The sequence below is a fragment of the Mrakia frigida genome (assembly GCF_051309035.1).
Source record: "Mrakia frigida strain ATCC 22029 unplaced genomic scaffold BDY24scaffold_4, whole genome shotgun sequence".
NCBI lineage: Eukaryota > Fungi > Basidiomycota > Tremellomycetes > Cystofilobasidiales > Mrakiaceae > Mrakia > Mrakia frigida.
Genome location: NW_027481277.1, coordinates 570,303 through 588,896, shown reverse-complemented (window position 1 = coordinate 588,896; position 18,594 = coordinate 570,303). Strand labels below are relative to the sequence as shown.

At 54.2% G+C, this 18,594-nt stretch overlaps 6 protein-coding genes across 6 annotated transcripts; 2 read left to right on the top strand and 4 right to left on the bottom strand.

Annotated features, from left to right (window-relative positions):
• Positions 1-158: 158 nt before the first annotated feature.
• NIC96 (linker nucleoporin NIC96) lies at positions 159-4,018 on the bottom strand (the record flags this gene model as incomplete). Its single annotated transcript, XM_076637238.1, has 11 exons — positions 159-272; positions 382-576; positions 672-1,088; positions 1,185-1,453; positions 1,528-1,651; positions 1,776-2,133; positions 2,274-2,437; positions 2,550-2,691; positions 2,798-3,453; positions 3,551-3,680; positions 3,837-4,018. The coding sequence occupies 11 exons, from the start codon at positions 4,016-4,018 to the stop codon at positions 159-161; spliced, it is 2,751 nt and encodes a 916-aa protein (XP_076499943.1).
• A 265-nt stretch (positions 4,019-4,283) lies between these two features.
• BDY24DRAFT_433089 (lipase family protein) lies at positions 4,284-7,635 on the top strand (the record flags this gene model as incomplete). Its single annotated transcript, XM_076644105.1, has 15 exons — positions 4,284-4,432; positions 4,506-4,541; positions 4,611-4,781; positions 4,850-4,915; positions 5,003-5,461; positions 5,532-5,559; positions 5,914-5,961; positions 6,210-6,306; positions 6,391-6,582; positions 6,705-6,766; positions 6,855-6,968; positions 7,042-7,193; positions 7,256-7,289; positions 7,361-7,481; positions 7,557-7,635. The coding sequence occupies exons 1-15, from the start codon at positions 4,319-4,321 to the stop codon at positions 7,633-7,635; spliced, it is 1,773 nt and encodes a 590-aa protein (XP_076499942.1). The 5' UTR covers positions 4,284-4,318.
• Positions 7,636-7,764: 129 nt separating this feature from the next.
• BDY24DRAFT_378222 (kinase) lies at positions 7,765-9,414 on the bottom strand. The gene is made up of 6 exons (XM_076638893.1): positions 9,222-9,414; positions 8,893-9,123; positions 8,562-8,819; positions 8,435-8,485; positions 8,219-8,355; positions 7,765-8,129 (listed from the first exon to the last, which is right to left on the bottom strand). The coding sequence occupies exons 1-6, from the start codon at positions 9,232-9,234 to the stop codon at positions 7,980-7,982; spliced, it is 840 nt and encodes a 279-aa protein (XP_076499941.1). The 5' UTR covers positions 9,235-9,414; the 3' UTR covers positions 7,765-7,979.
• A 906-nt stretch (positions 9,415-10,320) lies between these two features.
• Positions 10,321-10,962, bottom strand: BDY24DRAFT_327294 (uncharacterized protein; the record flags this gene model as incomplete). The annotated part of the gene is made up of 3 exons (XM_076637081.1): positions 10,321-10,499; positions 10,614-10,696; positions 10,832-10,962. Coding segments are annotated over 3 exons (393 nt in total), but the record flags the coding sequence as incomplete, so codon positions are not given.
• Positions 10,963-12,760: 1,798 nt separating this feature from the next.
• On the bottom strand, positions 12,761-12,949 carry BDY24DRAFT_328623 (uncharacterized protein; the record flags this gene model as incomplete). Its single annotated transcript, XM_076637099.1, has 1 exon — positions 12,761-12,949. A coding segment is annotated over one exon (189 nt), but the record flags the coding sequence as incomplete, so codon positions are not given.
• Positions 12,950-14,713: 1,764 nt separating this feature from the next.
• PET112 (glutamyl-tRNA(Gln) amidotransferase subunit PET112) lies at positions 14,714-17,109 on the top strand. The gene is made up of 11 exons (XM_076638892.1): positions 14,714-14,890; positions 14,982-15,058; positions 15,138-15,200; positions 15,276-15,354; positions 15,423-15,505; positions 15,573-15,670; positions 15,741-15,825; positions 15,894-16,005; positions 16,082-16,254; positions 16,334-16,655; positions 16,784-17,109. Exons 1-11 carry the CDS (start codon positions 14,797-14,799, stop codon positions 17,074-17,076), a joined length of 1,479 nt encoding a protein of 492 aa, XP_076499938.1. The 5' UTR covers positions 14,714-14,796; the 3' UTR covers positions 17,077-17,109.
• Positions 17,110-18,594: the final 1,485 nt, after the last annotated feature.

The window sequence follows — 18,594 nt, the reverse complement described above, 5'->3', positions numbered from 1 at the left end:
GTCGCGTCGAATCCAACGATTTCGCCTTCACAGCGATCTCTCCGGCCGCATGGACCTAAGAACGTAGAAGTGCAGATGAGATTGCTAGATATGTTTGTAACGAGTCCTAAACGAATGATCAAAGCTCCTCCCAACCCAAAGTCCCTCCCTCGATCGTCTTAGAAGAACGCGTCCAACCTCGTCAACTGCTGGTACGTCTCCTGGGACATCCTGTACCGCAGCATTCCAGCAAACATCATCAGCGCTCGAGCCTTCTTCCTGTACTCGGCCATCTTCTGTAAACGCCGAAGGAAAGGAAGGGGTTGAAGAGGAGAAGAGTCAGCAAGCGGGTTTGAGAAAAGTCGAGCGGGAAGCAGAGACTGATATTGAAGGAGAACTAACCGACTGTCTGGCCTCTCCTCCGTAAGAGCTCTCCTTCAAAGCCTGGTGGAGCTTGTAGAGACAGTTCATGGTGACGAGGAGGATGTCCGAGAAGTTGTGCGCGATGGGTTCGTCGAGGTCCTTGAACTCGTCGGCTCGTCGGTTGATGGCTGAGATGTCGGACGAGAGAGGAAGAAGGGAGATGGACTCGATGCACTGGAAGAGAACAGCCAAGCAGACGAAACCGAAAAGCGAGTCAGTCATGCTCGAGGAGAGAGAAAGGAGGGCTCAAAGCTGCAAGGAAGACTCACCTCCAGCGACTGCTCGTACTGTCCGGCCTGGAACAGCATGAAGGCCTCCTTCAACGTCAATAGCACCTCGCACGTCTCCCTGTTCTTCTCTCCGACCCTGTTCCACTTGACGACGTCGTTCTGGTAGTGCTCCAAGATCCCTCTGGCCATCGATCCGACATCCGACGAGGCTCCAAAGTCGACGCTTCCTCCCTTGGCCGAGTCCTTCGACGTAGGTTGAGAAAGGGACGATCCGAGAGCCTTGTTGAGAACGGCGATGACGGTATCATAGTCCTCGGCGAGGTTGTAGAGGATGATGGCGTCCGAGAGACGTTGCTGGGAGGAGGTTCGAGCAGCGGCGACCTTGACGATTCCGAGCAGGTACGATCGCTCGTCGGGGATATGAGCGAGCTTGATATCCTTCTCGATGGCTCCAGGCTGCAATGCATGAAAAAAAGCGGGAATAAAGAGGGGCGAAGTCAGTGAAAGGCGAGAAAGAGGAGCTCGACCGACGCGTTCCGTTCTCGAACTCACGACTCTCGTTCCGTCGTTCTTGACGGTTCCCAAAAGTTCGGCGTAGGCTCCACTCTCGAGGACGAGATCCCTGATCATCTCATGGCACGTCTCGACCTGCTCTCGACCCGTAGGAAGAGGAGCGTCGGCCGAGAGGCAGAGGAGGTAGATGTACTGGAGCGCTGGACGAGGATCCTTTTTGATGAAGGCCTTGATGTACCGTTGGATGAGACGAGCAAAGTTGAGGTAGGAGATGTCGTGAGAGGAGGATGAGGAGGAAGCGGTAGTCACTGGAAGAGGAGGAATGGCTCGTTAGCTCAAGAGAGAAGCGAAGAAGAGTCAGAGCAGGAGAAGAGGGACGAACAGAGCTCGACATCGGAAGCCTGGGCCTTCGAGGGTACCCGAAGAAGTCCGTAGTAAGCCAAGGCGACGGCGAACTGAACGGCATCGACTTGGTGTTGAGGTTTCGAGTACAAAGTGGCGACGGCCTGGCGACGAAGAGAGAGGAGCGGAGGAAGGAGGTGATCAGCTTCCAGTCCTTCAAATCGTCCTTAGCTCGAGTGTTTAGTGTTTCAAGCGAGGACGAAAAAACGAGGCTGATCTAGGACTCACCTGCTCGAACTCTCCAACGTAGCACAGCATCTGGAACCAGTAAACCGGTCGATCTCCTCTCCTGTCGAAGTACGACTCTCCAAACTTCACGACGGTTTTCGCCAGATCCCTGAGCCCGAACTTCTCTCCTCCCACCTCGGCGTCGTCCTCCCTGACGAAGCTCAGCTGGAACCAGAGCCAGTCCTCGGTCTTGGTGGCGACGGAGACAGATTTCCTGACGTCGATTCGTCCGAGGAAACGGTAGAGAGCGTGCTTGAAAGGATCGCCAGAGTTGCCCATCTCAGCGGAAGAAGAGGATGAGTGTCGGATCCGAAGGTTGTACTCGGTCATGAAGCGTTCCCGCTGAGCTCGAGGAAGTCTGGTGAAGGAAAACGAAGGAGAAGGAGAGGGAGAGGGAGGAAGGTTCAGTTCGACGCGACTAGACGTGCTAGGCTGAGCTCGAGAGAGCTGGGTCTCTGCCGTGGGCGTGTGACACGGTAAGAGAATACTGGGACTGACCGCTGATCTGGCGAATCCAACCATCCCTTGAAGAAACCGATGAAGAACTTCTCCGTTCGAGCGATGGCGGGCTCGTTCTCGACGGCGAGGTTGTAGGCTTCGGTGATGTGTCCTGATCGAATGAGGTAGTACATCTGAGCCCAGACGGGTTGAGAGTTGAGAATCTGAGGTACCGTGGGAGGAACGAACGAGTCAGAATTGAGTACGAGGAGCGAGAACTCCTCCTCGAAAGAGGAACGAGGAAGGCCGAGCGTGGGGAGAGAAGAGAGAACGCACCTCGACATCACCAGTCCAAACGTTGTCCTTGAGATGCTGGACCCTGACGTATCCCTTGATCTTGTTGGTGATAGAAGGGACTCCACCGAGGTCGGCGAGCTTGGGCTGACTCGAGACGCGTTTGTCGATGTAGTTTCGGTACCTGAGCAGCGACAAAGAGCAGGTGAAATCAGTGCGAGCTCCTAGATCGAGTTCATTCCTTCGACGCATTGAGCTCAGCACCAAAAAGAGGGAGAGAGAGTACTCACTGCTCCTCCAAGAAACCCTTTCCTCCCTCTGCGATCCTCTTCCTGACGAGCCTTCCCTTCTCTCCCTCTCCGTTCTCTCCCGAGTACCCAGCAGCGTAGTATCTCTCTCCGACTCCTACTCCTCCTTCCTGGACGATGTTGCTCAGAAGAGTGAACGACTGAGCGAGGAGCGGCGAGGTTTGGTTGGACGAGGTCGAAGCTGCCGAGTTGGCGGCGGAGGAGAGGGAAGCAGCGTAGGTTTTGAGCAAGGGGTAGGAGGAAGATGAGGAGATACTGGCGGATCGGGTAGCGTTGAGATCTCGAACGACGTCGTCGTACTTGAGCATTCGGTTTTGGCTCGAGATGGTTTGGCCTGGGAGGGGAGCTCCTGACATGCTGGCTCCCAACCCTCCTCCTGATGTTGAGCTCGACTCGTTGAGTCGACCTCGAACGCTTCGTCCAAACGTGCTTCCTCCGAGGTTGTTTCCGGGTCCTGTAGAGGAAGCGGAGGCGAGAACGTCCCCTGCTCCTACTTCCTCGAGGATCTTTCGCTTTTGAGCGTCCCAGGAGGATCGAAGACGGTTGTCGAGGGTTTGGTAGAAGGAGTTTGTGAGTTGAGCGTGGGATTCCGAGAGAGCTGTAAGGATGAGTTGCTCTCGAGTGTGGCGAAGGTAGCCCTGTTAGATTTGGAAGAATGGGCGTCAGTTTTCTCGTGTAGGGATTACGAGGGCTAAGAGGGAAGAGGAAGAAAGGAAAGAAGGAAAGGACACTCACGTCGACGTCTCCATCGCTGAGAGGGATCAGAGGCTCAAAGGTTCCTCCGAGAGCAGCTGGGGCTGTAGCTCTCTCGACTCGGTAGGTGAGGTCTGCGAGGTTGAGTCCAGCTGTAGCGAGAAGATGAGCACTAGATAGGAAAGAGGATCACACAGAAAAGCAAAACGATCAGCTTCGAGCTCAGCTCTTCCCTTCCTTCCCTTCCTTCCTCCTCTTTCACTCTCCATCTCCCTCCATCTTTGCGTTGAGCTCTCTGTGATTAACTGAACGATAGTACGATACTCACGCTCTTCCTTCCTCCCCTTCCTCCCTGTAATCTCCTCTCTTTCCCTTTCCTACAAGCTTCCTTGACTGTTCTTCGACTTGGTCGAGTCCGAGATGAAGTTGAGGGAGCTCTTGGTTGTCGAGGTGGGCGGTGAGATTCCGAGATTGTAAGAGTAAAGAGGCGAGAGTAGAGCTACCAGACATGGCAACAGAGAAGAGAGAAAGAGAAAAGGGGGGGGGGGGGCGGTGGTGGGTGAGGGAAACAAAGATCAAGGGAGGAAAGAGAGAGACTCCAAATTCGTTGCTATGGTTTCGGCTGACTTCGAATTTTCGGTTGACTTCGACGATATCGCTGTATATGATGTGAACAGATACGTGCTCTAAACTTATAATCTAAGTCTAAAAATTGTAAGGAGAAAAACGAATGAAGGCGAAAGGAAAGACGCTGCTCTGTTGACCTCCGACGTCGACTCTTCCCTTCAGCCCTCTTCCCTTCTTCCGACGATGGCCAACCTCACAGTCAAGCAAATTGGTGCCCTTCTGAAGATCGATACATACGAGAACGCTCTGACCTGGGCTCATCACTCAGAGGCGGAAGCGACGAGGAAGTACCAAATCGTGAGCTTCGACCTTCCTTGCCTCTCGTCCATTTCTCCCAATCGCTCTGACCTCTCATCTCTGGGATATATAGCTGAGCAACGGTCAGCTCATCAACACTCGTACCCTTGTATGCTCCACTGTCTTCGCGTCTACAATCGCTGTCGAAGCTCACTCGTTCCTCCCTCCCCTTCATCAGCTCGAGCTTTTTGGGCTCTATCTCCCCAACCTCTTCGTTGCTGTCGAAGTCGGCGAAACAGCAGGAAACATGATGAAGGCACTCGTCGGATCCGCCGTAGTTCTCCTCGGACAGGTTCCAGCATTCCCTCCCCTCTCTCGCTTCATCCGAGAGCAAAAAGATCGCAGACGAGTGAGCTCGACGGCCTCGTCGCCTCCTCCACTTGAGCAGAGCTGATGTTACTTATTTGCTTTTGCCAGGTACCCAACTTCGCCATCGTACACCTGGCTTCTCGAGTCCCTCCTGTCGACTTCATCTACCAAGGAGTGAGCTTCTCATCGAGATCGCTCCTTTTGCCTTCGCGTCTCTCTCCTTACACCTCTCCCTTCCTTTTCCGATCTCCTCCTGCTCAGATGGACATGCCTGGACAGCAGGGAGGATACACTGGATTCAACGCTCTCGTAACCTTCTCTCACCACCTCGAGTTCACCCTTCGAGCCGTCCGATTCTCCTGCAACGACAAGCTGGTTTGGAAAGCGTCGACGACTTCTCTTCCCTTCAAGGGTCTCCTCAACACTCCAACGAACCCTCAAAAACTCTCATTATCCTTCGATCAGCATCGCCTAGAATTCTTCCAGGCGCAATCCGACCCTCGTCTTCGTCGCCAAACCCAGCAATTCAAAACTCTCCTCAATCAGTGTATGGGCGGACTGAGCGACATCGCCGACTTCTGTAACGGAAGCAGGGTTGCCTCGAAGGTCGAGACGCTCTCGTCGCAGTGGCTGAGAGTCTGGAAAGATTGTGCGGGAAAGGGAGGAGCTTCGAAGTGTGCAAAGGTTTCTGACGAGGACGGGATGATGGCTTGTGGACGAGTGAGTCTTCGAATCAGTCTTCCTTTCTCCTTCTTTCACCCTAACTCACCATCATGCCTTCCTCCTCAAGTGCCACTCGGTCCGCTATTGCGGCGCTGGTACGTCCTTTCAAGTCTTCGCTTCCAACGCGTCGCTGCCGACGAGGGCTGATCGCGCTCTCTCCTTTCCCCAGAGCATCAAAAGGAGAACTGGGAAGCTCACAAGCTCGTATGCTGTAAACAAGGAAAATCTTGGGACGAAGAGGTCAGCTCCGTTTGCTTTCCTTCTCCCTTTCTCTCTGTCTTCTCGACGCGACTGATTGTTCATCTATCTCTTTTCGCAGCTCCTTCGGATCGAAGCGTCTTCGAACTAGACTTCTCGATTTGTCGTACGATGGATGCTCCTTCGCTCTCGTGACATCCAAGAGCAAAAACTTGACCTCTGAAACCGAGCTACCTTTTCTCTCTTCCAAGGCAACCGAGGAGGCGTTGGATCGTCGGCCTTGATATCGACCGTCAGCAGTTCGTCTCTTCTTTCTCCGGGTATTAGTCGCTTACCTGTCTCTTCGAGAGCCGAAATCAACTGACCACCATGTGGCCCGGAGGTAGAAAAACTCATCTCGGCTGAAATTCAGCCTTCAGACCAACAACCAACCTCCTCCCTCCTTTCTCGCCTTTCAGCTTGTCGTGTGCGATGTTCTACCTCCTCCTCTCCACCGTCCTTCTCTCCCTCTCCTTCGTCAACGCTGCACCTACCTTCAACGCTACAGCTCCAGATCATCTTATCTCGAGGATATCTAGCGGTTCAGTGACTGCTCTGTCGTCGGCGGCTCGAAATCAGTTGGGAGCTTACGCTCAATTTGCTGGGTTCGTCTCGCCTCTCTCTCCCTCTTCCCTCTTCTATTACATTCGATACTGACTGAAGTTTTCGTTCTCCCCTTCCTCTTCCAGTGCTGCTTACTGCGACTCCGTTACTGTGGGAGGGAAATGGGCGTGCGGGAGCGGAGGATGCGACGCGTCCAAGGGCGTGACTCTCCTCGCCTGGGGAGGGAACGACAACGACATCCCTGGGTGGTACGTGCTGTGGTCTGGAGCGGAACAGTCTCTCGTCGTCGCTCACCAAGGAACGAACTTCCTCTCCATGTGAGTCTCGACTCGGAAGGAAAGAGAGGGGCAGAACGATATTCAGATCTCTCACTGATGATCCGTTCCTTTCTCCTCCTATCTCTTTTGTTTCTCGCCATCTTTCTGCGCAACCCTTTCAGAATGAGCGTGCTCAACAACGTTGCGTTCCTTCCGACGAACTTCGACACCAAGCTTTTCCCTGGTGAGTCCACTCACCCGTCATCTTTTCTCTTCTCGAAAACTCGACCGACTTATGAGACGATCGCGCTTTCCTTTTTCTCCCCCTTCAGGTGTTCCTTCCAACGTTCTCGCTCACTCAGGATGGCTTAGAACTCATGCTCTCACTGCTGCTCCGATCCTTGCAGCTGTGAAGAAGGGAATGACGACCTACAACACCAACAAGGGTGAGTTTGAACCCGTTCGTTTGACTCTTTGACGTCGCGTCGCTGACTTCCCCCTGTTCTTTCCTCGACGCAGTCCTCGTCGTCGGTCATAGCTTGGGAGCTTCTCTCGGAGTTCTTGAGTCTCTCTACCTCAAGCTCCAGATCCCCAGTATCCAGCTTAAGAGTCGACAGTTTGCTTCCCCTCGAGTTGGGACGAGCCTTTTTGCGACTTATTTCGCAACTGTAGTGAGTCAGGCTCCCCTATTCTCGACCTCTCACCTTCACTGATGTTGGCAACATCTCTTCAGGTACCCGATCACATCCACGTCACTCGAGGGAACGGTGAGCTTCTCTCTTTCCACGGCAGCGTTCAAAAGACGCGTCGCTGAATCATTCTTCTTTCTTCCTCGCAGATCCCGTCCCTCACCTCCCACCTCTCGCCTTCGGATTCGAGCACGTCGCCGGTGAAGTCTTCATCAAACCCTACACGAACAATTTCGTCGCTTGTTCAGGCCGCGAAAACATCAATTGCGGGTGAGTCTCGTCTCTTCCTCTCTCCGATCCCTGCCTTCCTCCCTTCCACTCGCTGACCGACTCCTTTCTCGTCAGACTCGGAGCTCTCCTCACCAACGTCATCGATCATATCGGTCCTTACAACGGGGTCAACCTCGGTCTTTGCTACTCTTAACGATCTTACGCCTCCCGCTCTGGCTTCCTCACGCTTTCGATTCCCTTCCCGCTCTCCCTTTCCCTCTCGCTGTTGCTGTACTCTTAACTTACGACTCTCCTGGACTTAACTACGTAACGTTAACGTTTGAACGTGTCATCAAAGGTCATGAAATGAAGATTTGAAACGTAAAACAGAAACCATGTATCTATCTAGTCTACGAGCGGAAAACGAAACCGAAGAACAAACCCAAGAGGAAGAGCGAGACAAAGCTACGGAGAGGTGGTGAGAGAGACTAGACTAGATACGTGAGGAGATAGAGACGATGTACAAGAGAAGTGAGGGGAAAGCAAAGCGAACAAAAGCTACTCGAGAACCTCGACGATGAAAGGGTGAACGAGCAGTTCCGCCGCCGAAGGTCGTTCGAGATGGTCGAGGATGAAGGTTTTGTTGAGGAAGTCTTCGGCTGCTGGAGTGATGTCTGGTGGGAAAGCTGGTCGCCCTGAGGAGCCGATCTGGTTCCGAAAACAACGAACGAGAACAGAGAAAAGAGGGGTCAAGGACGCGTCTGAAACGAAGGGGGACGAAATGAGCTCGGACTGACCTTGAACATGACCTGCATCTGGTTGAGCCCTCCCCATGGCTGTTGACCTGTGAGCATCTCGACGACGAGGCATCCGACGGACCAGATGTCGGCTTTCCGAGTGTGAGCCGTCTGTCGAACGACCTCGGGAGCCATCCCTGGTGAAGAACGAGGAAAAGGAGGTCGTGTGAGCTTCGTTTCGAGAACGAAGGAGGCTTCGAGGGAAGGCAGACTCACAGAAAACGGTTCCTTGGAGAGACTTCCGTTGGTTGGATCCGGAGAGGAGGTCTGAAGCGGGCACAGAACGGAGGAAGGTCAGCTTCGAATCGAAGCACGAACGAAGGGAAAAGCAGGCTAGACTCACTGCTCTCGACCTTCTTTGAGATTCCGAAATCCGAGATCTTGATCCCACCCTTGTTATCGACGAGGATGTTGGCTCCCTTGATATCTCGATGAATAATCCCTCGGTCGTGAAGATAGACGAGTCCTTGAAGCGTCTGTCGAATGAACGTCCGAACGAGAGCCTCCTCGAACGCTCCGTAGTTTCCGAGCAGGGCTGAGACCGATCCTCCGGGGACGTACTCGAGGAAAATGTTGAGGTGGGTGGCATCGATGGAGGAGTCTGCGCAACAGAGTCGAAGGCAGAGTCAGCTTCGCTTCGAGAGGAAGGGAAAAGGAGGAGACGAAGAACTCACCGAGGTACTGCACAATATTCTCATGCTGAAGCTCCTTGAGAAGTTCGATCTCCCTCTCGAGAGCACTGAGCATCGACTTCTTCCTCTCCTCGTTCGTCGAGACACCGGTGGGGATCTGAACCTGCTTGACGGCCATGAGGAGTCCGTTCTGAGCGTCCATTCCGAGGAAGACTGATCCGAACGATCCTGATCCGATGAGAGCTCCCTTGATCCACTTGATGGAACGTTTGCCTGATCAAAAAACCGTCGAAGTGAAAGAGGAGTCAGCAGAGCTTCGAGAGCGAACAAGAAACGAAGACGAAGAAAGAAAAGCGGGAGACGCGACTCACCTCCCGTCGACATAAACGCCTTCCCGTGCTCGTCCTCCTCGATGATCTCCTCGTCCTCGTCTTCATCATCCTCATCTTCGTCCTCCTCATCCTCATCCCCACTGTAAACATCCTCCTCTTCCTCCTCCTCCTCTTCCTCGTCGTACTCTTCCTCGTCATCCCCATCCTCACTCTGCACCACCCCGACCCCACCAATCGTCGACGTCCTCGACCCTCTCCTCCCCAGTCCAGCGTTACTCTTCAACCTTCCCTCCCCCTCTCCCTCTTCCTCCTCTTCCTCCTCAAACTCCTCAAACTCCCCTCCGTAAGCCTCGCTACTCTCCCCGTCCTCACTACTCCTCACACTCCTCGCAAACGAAACCATGCTAACCCTCTTGCTCTCCACATGAGCGGTAATCTCATCCACCGTCAACATCGAAGCCGTATCGCTCTTGTCCCTGCTCTTCCTGTACCTCGAGAGCATGCTCAATCGACTCGTACTCGCCGACGCGTTCGATCCTCTCCTCTCCCTCGACTGCCAGGGCACAGCAACGGTAGGATCCGTAGCGGACGTCGAAGTCGTTCCTCCAGGGGAGAAGACTCCCAGAGAGTCGGAGAGGGATTCCTCGGAGGCGATGAAGGGAGGGAGGAGAGGAGGTTTGGAAGCGATGGAGTCCCGATCGGATTCTTCTGCTGATTCGCCTGAGAAGGTGGTTCCGTCGTCGGTGGAGATGGAGAGACGTGGGATACCTCCTGCGACGGAGGAGCCGGTTTCGGAGGTGCTGCTGTTGGGGTTGAAGAAGGATTCCTCTGGGATGGCGGTTCGAGGAGGGGAGGCGGAGGCTCGGTGATGATTGTTCGAGTGGTTCTGACGAGTAGGAGGAGGAGAGGTGTAAGATTTGGAAGCTCGAATGGACGTCCTCTTCTTCCTGGGACTGTTGTTGCTGGTGCTGGCGACGGTTCCGAAGCTCGACGTGCTGAGTCTCGAGGACGGGTTGGCCTTCTCGTCCGACCAGCTCGTCCCAGGGAGGGATCGTCTCGGTTCGTCGGGTCCTCCTCCTTGCAAGGCTGAGAGCGAAGCGGACGTTCCTCCTCCAGGTCCTCCTGATCCAGAGCTGATTCGAAGCATCGAGTTTCGAGCCGTTCGTTCGAGGACCTTCTTCTGAACGTAGGGGAAGTAGTCGGCGAGATGGTTGGAGATGAGTTCCGACGGAGGACGATGGCCAAAGAAGTTGTACATCTTTCGACCTCGGTTGAGGAACGATCCAGCCGAAGGCGAGCGAGCTGAAGGGGTCGATCCTCCTCCTGGTCCCAGATCCGGCGAGAGGTTTCCATTCCCGTTCCCGTTCCCACCGTTGATTCCCTTGAACCCTCCTGCTGCTCCTCCTCCCCCAGCTCTGAACGACTCCCCACTCGTCCTCGTCCCCGTTGGGACTCCCAGCCCACTCATCACGCTAACCGTACTCGCTCGGTTCATCTTCTTGGCTCCGACGTTGCTCCCGTTCTGCATCCTCGAAGGCTGAAGCATCGAGTTGAGATCCCCCGCGTCGTCGTTCGCACCGAGTCGAGGAGCGGCGTAGTAGGTTGGAGAGGTAGGCGATTTAGGGTCGGGAGGGGTCTCTCCAAAGAACGATTCCATGGCTTTCCGGTTGGCGAGTTTTCGAGTTCGTTTGAGCGTGAGACCTCGTTCTCGAGAGGGAGAGTCGGGAGGAGCGTGGCAGATCGAAAGGAGTTCGGCTTCGGTGAGAGGGATGCCTGCCAAAGAGATAAAGTGAGATGGAACAACCCGGCGAGAAATAGTCAGATTCAGCCGAAATCAAAACGAAAGAACAAGAAAGACAAGAGGAGGCGAGACGCGTCGAACGAAACCAAAACCCAAGACGAGACTCACCATTCCCCTCCCCCCCGTACCCTTCCAAAAACACTCCCCACCCATCTACACACAACCCGTTCCTCCCCGCTCCCTCCTCCTCATCACTCTCGTTCTCCCCAGCCCCTCCCAACCCTCCTCCGTTCCACTTCCCAAACTTCCTCAGCACCTTCTCCATCACCTCCACCCCACCTTCACAGTTCGCCAGATCCACCGTCCTCGAATGACCATCTTCCGCATTGATGAACTTGATGCATTTCCGCTTCAGGTCCTCGAGCGAGAACGGGATCGTCGACGAGCTGTTGGCGTTCGAGCTGGAGAAGGGACCTCTTCCGACTGAGTAGCCTCCTCCTCCTCCTCCTGCCGAGTTCGGGTTGAGGTTGTTGGGGTTGGTTGAAGCCGTGGGCGTAGGGGCGTTGAGGGACGAGTTGGAGAGGTTGGAAGCTTGGTAAGTCGCCGACGAGAGGGGAGGAGGAGGGTGATGGTTGTACAGCGGGTACGAAGGGGACGAAGGCGTCGCCGGAGCAGCTGTTGCGAACGGATGGGAGGAAAGAGGACCGGAGAGGGTTGGGCGACCGTTGGCTCCCAGGACGACGACGGAGGGGTTGTTGGGTGGTGCGACGAAGGAAGAGGAAGAGGAGGAGGTGGTGGACGTAGAGGAAGAAAAGCCGGTGTTGACGTTGGAGGGAGTTTTCCGATGGTGGGAGGAGGAGTTGGAGGTGGTGCTGCTGGTTGTAGAAGAGGCTGTAGAAGGACGCGTCGAGACCTTGCCTTCTCGTTCTTTGGCGAGGGTGGCTCGTCGTTCGGTGAAGGATCCTCCGGAGAGACTGCTGGAAGGATGGTGGCCCGAGGACTGCTGCTGGCCGGATCGAGGGTTCGAAGGGAGCCCGACAAGGTTTCCTGCCGAGACGGAGGTGGAGGGAAGAGGAGGCGGCGGAGCTGTGGGAGGAGCTGGACTGAGCGATCCTTTGCGACCTGAGGAAGACGACGTCGTTGGAACGTTGGCGGTGCTGCTGCCGTACGTCTGAGGAGGTCGAAGAGACTTGTCTCCCGCTTCGAGAGCTCGCAACGACGAGCTCGAGGCTGATTTCGAAGGAGGACGAGGGATGTTGGACTTGAGGGTGGGCATGGGTCCGGAGGGAGGAGGAGGGAGGGGAGAGACCGAACGAGGTGGACCTGAAGCGTTGGCGAGCGTGGTAGTTCGGAAAGAGGAGTTGCTATTGTTGTTGGAAGGGATGGAAGCGGAGGAAGTGTGGGAGTGGGAGGTGGAGGCCGGTTGGTAGGCTTGAGGGAGACGAGGGTCGGTCGTCGCTGAGGGTTGGGAGATGTTGAGAGGAGCTGGACGATGACCTGCTTGACTTGAGGTTGTTCGAGTTCGAGGAGGACTGCTGTCGGAGGAGGAGGCTCCAGAGTTGATGTTGGACGAGTTGTTGTTGGGGTTGTAGGTCGACGAGCTCGAAGGTTGATGGACGTATCCTCCGTTGTTGCTGCTGCTGCTGCTCGAATGGAACCCTCTTCCCTCTCCCAACCTCCTGGAACCGCTCCTCCCTAGACTGTACGCATCCGACTCCTCTCCTCTAGTAACTACGACCGTCGGACCTCGTCTTGAAAGATCTCCTGCTGCTCCTGCAGAGTTCGAGTTGAGTGAACTCCCCGTCTCGGTCCTCGTCCTCCAGCTGTTCGTCGCCGACTTCTTCAAAGCCTTCAGCCCTGCCAACACCCTGACTCTGTCCCCTACTCTATCGACTCCCATCTCCTTCAGGTGGTTCATATCCAGCTCGAGAATGACCTGACCTGTGATGTCGTTCGAACTGAAGACGGGTTCGAGATGGCCGCACTTTATCGATCCGAGGAAGATGGCCACGTCCGAGGGAAGCCACGAGAGAACAGGGATCGAAGGAGTGAGAGGAGCACCGCCATTCGTCGCAGAGGAGAAGGACGAGTTGGATCTTGTAGGTTGTGTGGGAGCGTGTGAGGAGGAGAAGGAGGAAGGCTGAGCCTGTTGGCGATAAGGGTAGGTCGAGGATTGGTTTGGGAAGGTGTCGGTCGTTCGAAACGAAGGCGACGTTGGAGTCGTCGTTTTGGAGGAAGTAGAGGAGGTTGGCGAGGAAGCTTGATTAGGTCGAAGGGAAGAGGACGACATGATCATCTCTGGGAGAAAGAACGAGAAGGAGGGAAGGAAGGAAGGAAGGAAGGAAGGAAGGAAGGAAGGGAGGGAGGAGAAGGAGCCTAAGCGTGAGCTTCCCTCCTTCTTTCTTCAAGAACATCTCTCCACCATCCAACCCTCTACCAGTACCCTTCAAACGCGCCCAGTAAGACGATAAGACTCACAAGATGGTTCTGCAGCAGTCTAAACTGTCCTAACGGAAGCCTGAGATGGGCTGGAACTCGTCCTTTCTCCGTTGCGAAGGTGCGAGCTTGAAGGCTGACCGTGATCGACCTCTTGTCTAGTCTCGAAACCCTCCCCAGAATGGGCGTTCTCAGACTACCTCTTGTCCGAGGATCCTCCAGACGTGGAAGAGAACCTGTAGAGGAGGAGAGAGAACGACGTCGAGGGGAGAGATACGGGTTGTTCGTGCAGGGGAGAAGCTGGGAAGATGGAGATCTGGGTCCTGGGTGGAGGGTTGAGGTGAAGAAGGAGGAAGGACGGAGGTGTTCGTTGTTCGTTTCGAGCCTTTTGCCCCTGTTCAGCCCTCTTTTTTTGGTGTTGTTGCGAAGTGCTCGCCTGTTTCTCTTAACGATGGAGAGATGAGAGCTCAATCTGCTTGTACACAGTCGAACGAACTAGAACGTCGCCAGAACAGTGACTTTCTGTTGCGTTCCCTCTCGACACCACGCGTCGCATTGAACCTCTCGAAAAAGACATCGAGATCAGCCCACTACACGACCGACCCCTTCTCGACCAGGAACTGAGTCCAGGTTGATCGCGTTGAGATTCGTTCCGATGAGGTACTGTAAAAGTGGGAAGAAGAGAGAGGGAGTCAGCAAGATCGTTCGAACAAGACGCGTCGAGAAAGCTTGAAACGCGAAAAGGGAAGAGGAGAAAGCACTCACTGGCTTTAGTCAAAGAAGCATTAAGAAGGAACGCATGTTGAGTTGAGGGTTGGCGACAGGTGAAGGGAGGGAGGAGGATTCGGTTGGTTCGGTTCGAGGGAGGAGGGAGGAAGGCACGACGCTCTGGAGGAGAGGGAGAAGAAGGGCGAGCAGGTCAGTAAGGTAAAAAGGAACGGAAAAAGGATGATAGCACTCACCAATTCGACTTCACGACCTCGACCCTGAAGTAAGTTTGAGAAAAACTCCTCTCCCACCTCAACCTCGTACGTCGCCTTACAGAACATCGCCTCCAACCTGTCCTCTTCCGACCCTACCAACACAGTAGCCCTCCCTGAACTCGAAGAGGATTGATTGCAGGGACGTCCAGTGTTGCAGCTTCAGCCAGGGTAGGCTGTAGGACATCTGCGTAGTCGATGTCGTGAGGATGCAGTGGCGAGGAGAGACAAGCTCTAACACGGGAGGAGAGCTCGAGGAAGGCGAGGGAGACTCGGATGGTGGAGCATTGTGGTATGGATGGGAACTGAAGATGAGGGAGAATTCGAGTCTTCGAACTAGATGCTCGTTAATAAATGCAAAGGAAGGAAAGGATGGCGAGGGGATGGTGACGGTTCGTGGAAGGAAAAGGTCGAGCTCAACTTCCTCCTTCTTGTCCTCCAACGTCTACATGCTCGAATGCGAGCTTCCCTCCGACTACTTTCAAAATGGGAAACTGTGATAGGTCTCGAACTTCATATCCAGATAAAGTCGCCGACCAAACTCTTTTCTGGTAAGTCGAGCTAGATCTTCGAGAAGGACGCCTCTCCCTTCTCCTCCCTTGAATCGAGCTCACTTTTCGTCGGCTTCTTCTCTTTCTACAGGAACCAAAACAAGCTGGGATGATGCTCCAAACAGCAACGTATCTCTCTTCGATGCTGGATATCCTGGGACGCTTCCTGTGAGTAAAGGACCCTCAAACGAGAGGAGGGAGGAGGAGGAAAGAAGATCGAAGCTGACCTGTCTTCCTCTTGGATCAGACGCTCTCTCGACACCCAGTGAAGCAGGGTCTTCTCACAGCTCTAGCTCTCAACTGTAACATCGTAAATCATCCCTTTCTTCAGCCGCCGATTTGACTCTCTAGCAGGAGCTGATCTTTCACCGCCCTTCTCTCTCAGCCTTCGACTTCCCAGTTCGATCGCAAGCACTACTTCTATCATGACCAGCCTATGGGATACCAGATCACTCAGCACTATCGTGAGTTACACTTCCCATTGCTTTCCGGCCCGATCAAGCTCACCGTTCCGTCTTCTTCGCCTCCTCAGATCCTCTCGCTCTCGCCGGACACGTCGTTCTTCCCACCACCCCTCCCAAGACCGTCAGAATCCAGCAGATTCAGCTCGAGCAGGTCGGTTCTCGTTCTCGCCTTCTTTCTTCCATCTCAATCAAGCTGACTCGATTGTTGAAAACTGCAGGATACGGCCAAATCGACGACCATCGGACGTGAGGTGCTGATCGACTTCAATCGAGCTGGGATAGGGTTGATGGAGGTGGTTACCGAAGCAGATATCTCGTGAGTGGTCTCCCTCTCTTTCGAAGTTGCCTTAACAGATGCTGACCGTCTTGGACTCGCTCGTCTTTAGTTCGGCCGAGGAAGCGACGACTTTCGTCAAGACTTTGCGAGGAATCCTTCGTAGGATCGGAGCGAGCGATGCTGATATGGACAAGGTGAGCTCGAAATCATCTTTCTCCGCTTTCAAGCCTGCACTGATCCTTTTTCGCTCGTCATCTCGCAGGGATCTCTTCGCGTCGACTGCAACATCTCCGTCAATCGACCTGGCTCCCCTCGAGGAACTCGTACAGAGATCAAGAACCTCAACTCGCTCAAGAATCTCTCGATTGCCGTTGGTGAGTAACCCTAGTCTAGCTATCTATCCTCTGTATTCCATGCTGATCAGCCCTCGACCGTCGCTCTTCTTTCCAGCCTCCGAGATCAAACGTCAATCCGCGGTCGTCGACGCTGGTCTACCCGTCCTTCAAGAGACCCGTGGCTTCGACGAGAGCATCATGGACACCGTTTCTTCTCGTTCGAAAGAGGGAGAGAAGGATTATCGGTACATGCCCGACGGGAACCTTCCCGTTTTGAGGATTGATCCTGTCAGTCCCGACGCGTCTCCCTTTTTCTTCTCTTCGTGGCATCCCTCCTGACCGGCTTTTCCCTCCTTTCGATCCACAGACTTATCTCGAATCTCTCCGTTCCTCTCTTCCCGAACTCCCTCTCAACTCCATCCTCCGCCTTCAACGAGTCTACCCAACCCTCTCCGAAATCACTCCTTCGCTCCTCCTCGCTCTCGATCCAGACGATCTCTCGGCCATCGAGTTTTTCGAGGATGTTGTGAAGGGTCGAGATCCGAGACTCGTTGGGAACTGGGTCAGTCAGGAGCTCGTTGGAGCGTTGTCGAGGGAAGGGTTGAGTTGGGAGGGAGGAGGGAAGGAGAAGATTTCGAGGGTCGAGTTGGGAGAGGTGCTAGATCTGTTTGGAGAGGAGAAGATCAGCGGTGAGTCCTTTTTCGTCTCTTGGCATCACTATCCTCTCCGTATGAGACCTGAGCCGGTCTCGAGAAAGCTGCCGAGCTGACCTCTTCCCTGCTGTACGCTCCTCCCTTCGACGCATCGCTCTTTCCAGCTGTCTCTGCCAAACTCCTCCTCTCCCACCTCATCAAAGCCCAACCTTCCTCCACCTCTCGAGTCTCCTTAATCCTGGATCAACACTCCCTCCTTTCGCTCTCTTCTGAAGCCCTCGATCAGCTCTGCAAGGACGTCGTCGCTCAGGCCAAAGCTGGAACGGTCGAGATGATCAAGAGTGGGAAGAAGCCTGGGCTGCTTGGAGGTTTAATCGGGCAGGCGATGAAGAAGAGTGAAGGGAGAGCGGATGCGAAGGCTGTTGGGGAGAGGTTGAAGGAGCTGCTGGGTTTGTAGACTGAGGATGATGCGATGGAGAGTTTCACTTCGTTTCACGTTGGGTTTCGACGCGTTTTCGGCGATTCTTCAGCAACTTAGCTCGCTTTCAGTGCTCTAACACCAATCTTGCTCGGTCGACTCTGACTTCGAAGACCAGATTTTCTTTGTTTCGGTCTACTAGTCTAACTTCTCCGCTCGCTCGCGCCTGATTTCACCCCTCTCTTCGAACCGACCTCGAACCATCACTATCCCCTTCTCCCTTCCTTTTTCACTATGATTTGGTGCGTCTCACCTCTCGCCCTCTCCATCTGACTCGTTCTTGTCCGGCTCGTCCGACCTTCTTCTCTTCGCTTTCCTCGTTCTCTTCAAGGCTGATCGTCTTTCGTTCATTCTTTCTTCTTTCCTGCGATCCCCAGTTTTCCACATCGGGGGAAGAAGCTTGAGGCTGATGTGAGCTCGATACTTGGAGGTTGAGGTTGAGTGCTGTGCGAAGGGAACTGAGGGAGGGAGGGAGGAGCTCTCGACGCGTCCTCGGTTTTCAGTCTTTCTTGTTACCTCGTGAACCTTTCGTCTCATTTGGCTCCACATACTGCGAGGCTCCAGTCTTTTTACGAACCCCCAAAAAGTCTCTCTGGAATCTCGAGTCTTTCTCCGTTGAAAAGAGTTCGAGCGAATCGACGCCGATGTTTCGAAGTGGAATGGAAAGAAACTCAGGAGGTCACACTTTGAGAGGAAGAGTGTACAAAAGAGACCAGCCGACTGTTTGTTGCTCGAGCATATAACGAGTGAATTGAGGGGTCTGAACAGGGACGCGGCGGGCCCATTGTGCTACGACGTCCCTTTCTCGGGTTGTTGTTGTGATTTCCGTTTCCTCTTCCAAGAATCATAGGGATGACCCCTCAGTAGCTAGAGTTGGAGGTTCGAGTCACTAGGGAGTAGATTGTTAGTTTGCTTTTTGCCTCGGGTTCGGACGTCCGTCGGGCGATTGGAATCTCGACCAGCCATCTCACGACGCGTCGCTGAGCTCGCTTGTGCTTCGCTCCTGGTCGTGTTTTTCAGGCAAAGGAGCTTTCTCCCAGCTAGAATAGCCCGACTGATGGTAAAGGCTGTTAACAGCGCGTCTAACAAAAGTCTATCGAAAGGGAAGGAGGAGGAGTGGGACGGGAGTGAGCACATCGAGGCAAGATCAACAAGCTCGGAAGAGACGCGCCAATGATCGGTGAACTAGTAGAGAGGTTGAGCGAACGATTGTACGATTGAGTAAGGTTGTGTATATGGATCGAACTTCTGAAGGGTCAAGGATGTCCCCGCCTTTGAAGTGGAAGAGACGTAGGTGAACGGTCGGCGGGCTGAACTTTGAGGTCGAGCTCACACCTCTCCTCTTGCTCCTCATCTTTCCCTCCTCCTCTCTCCATTTTCCAGAGCCTCGCAAGCACAAGAAGATGTTTAAGAAGGGCATGACATGTCATAGAACACGTTAAAGTTGAAGAAAGAGCAAAGACGAAAGGGCCGTAAACCAAAAAGGGTAGATGAAGA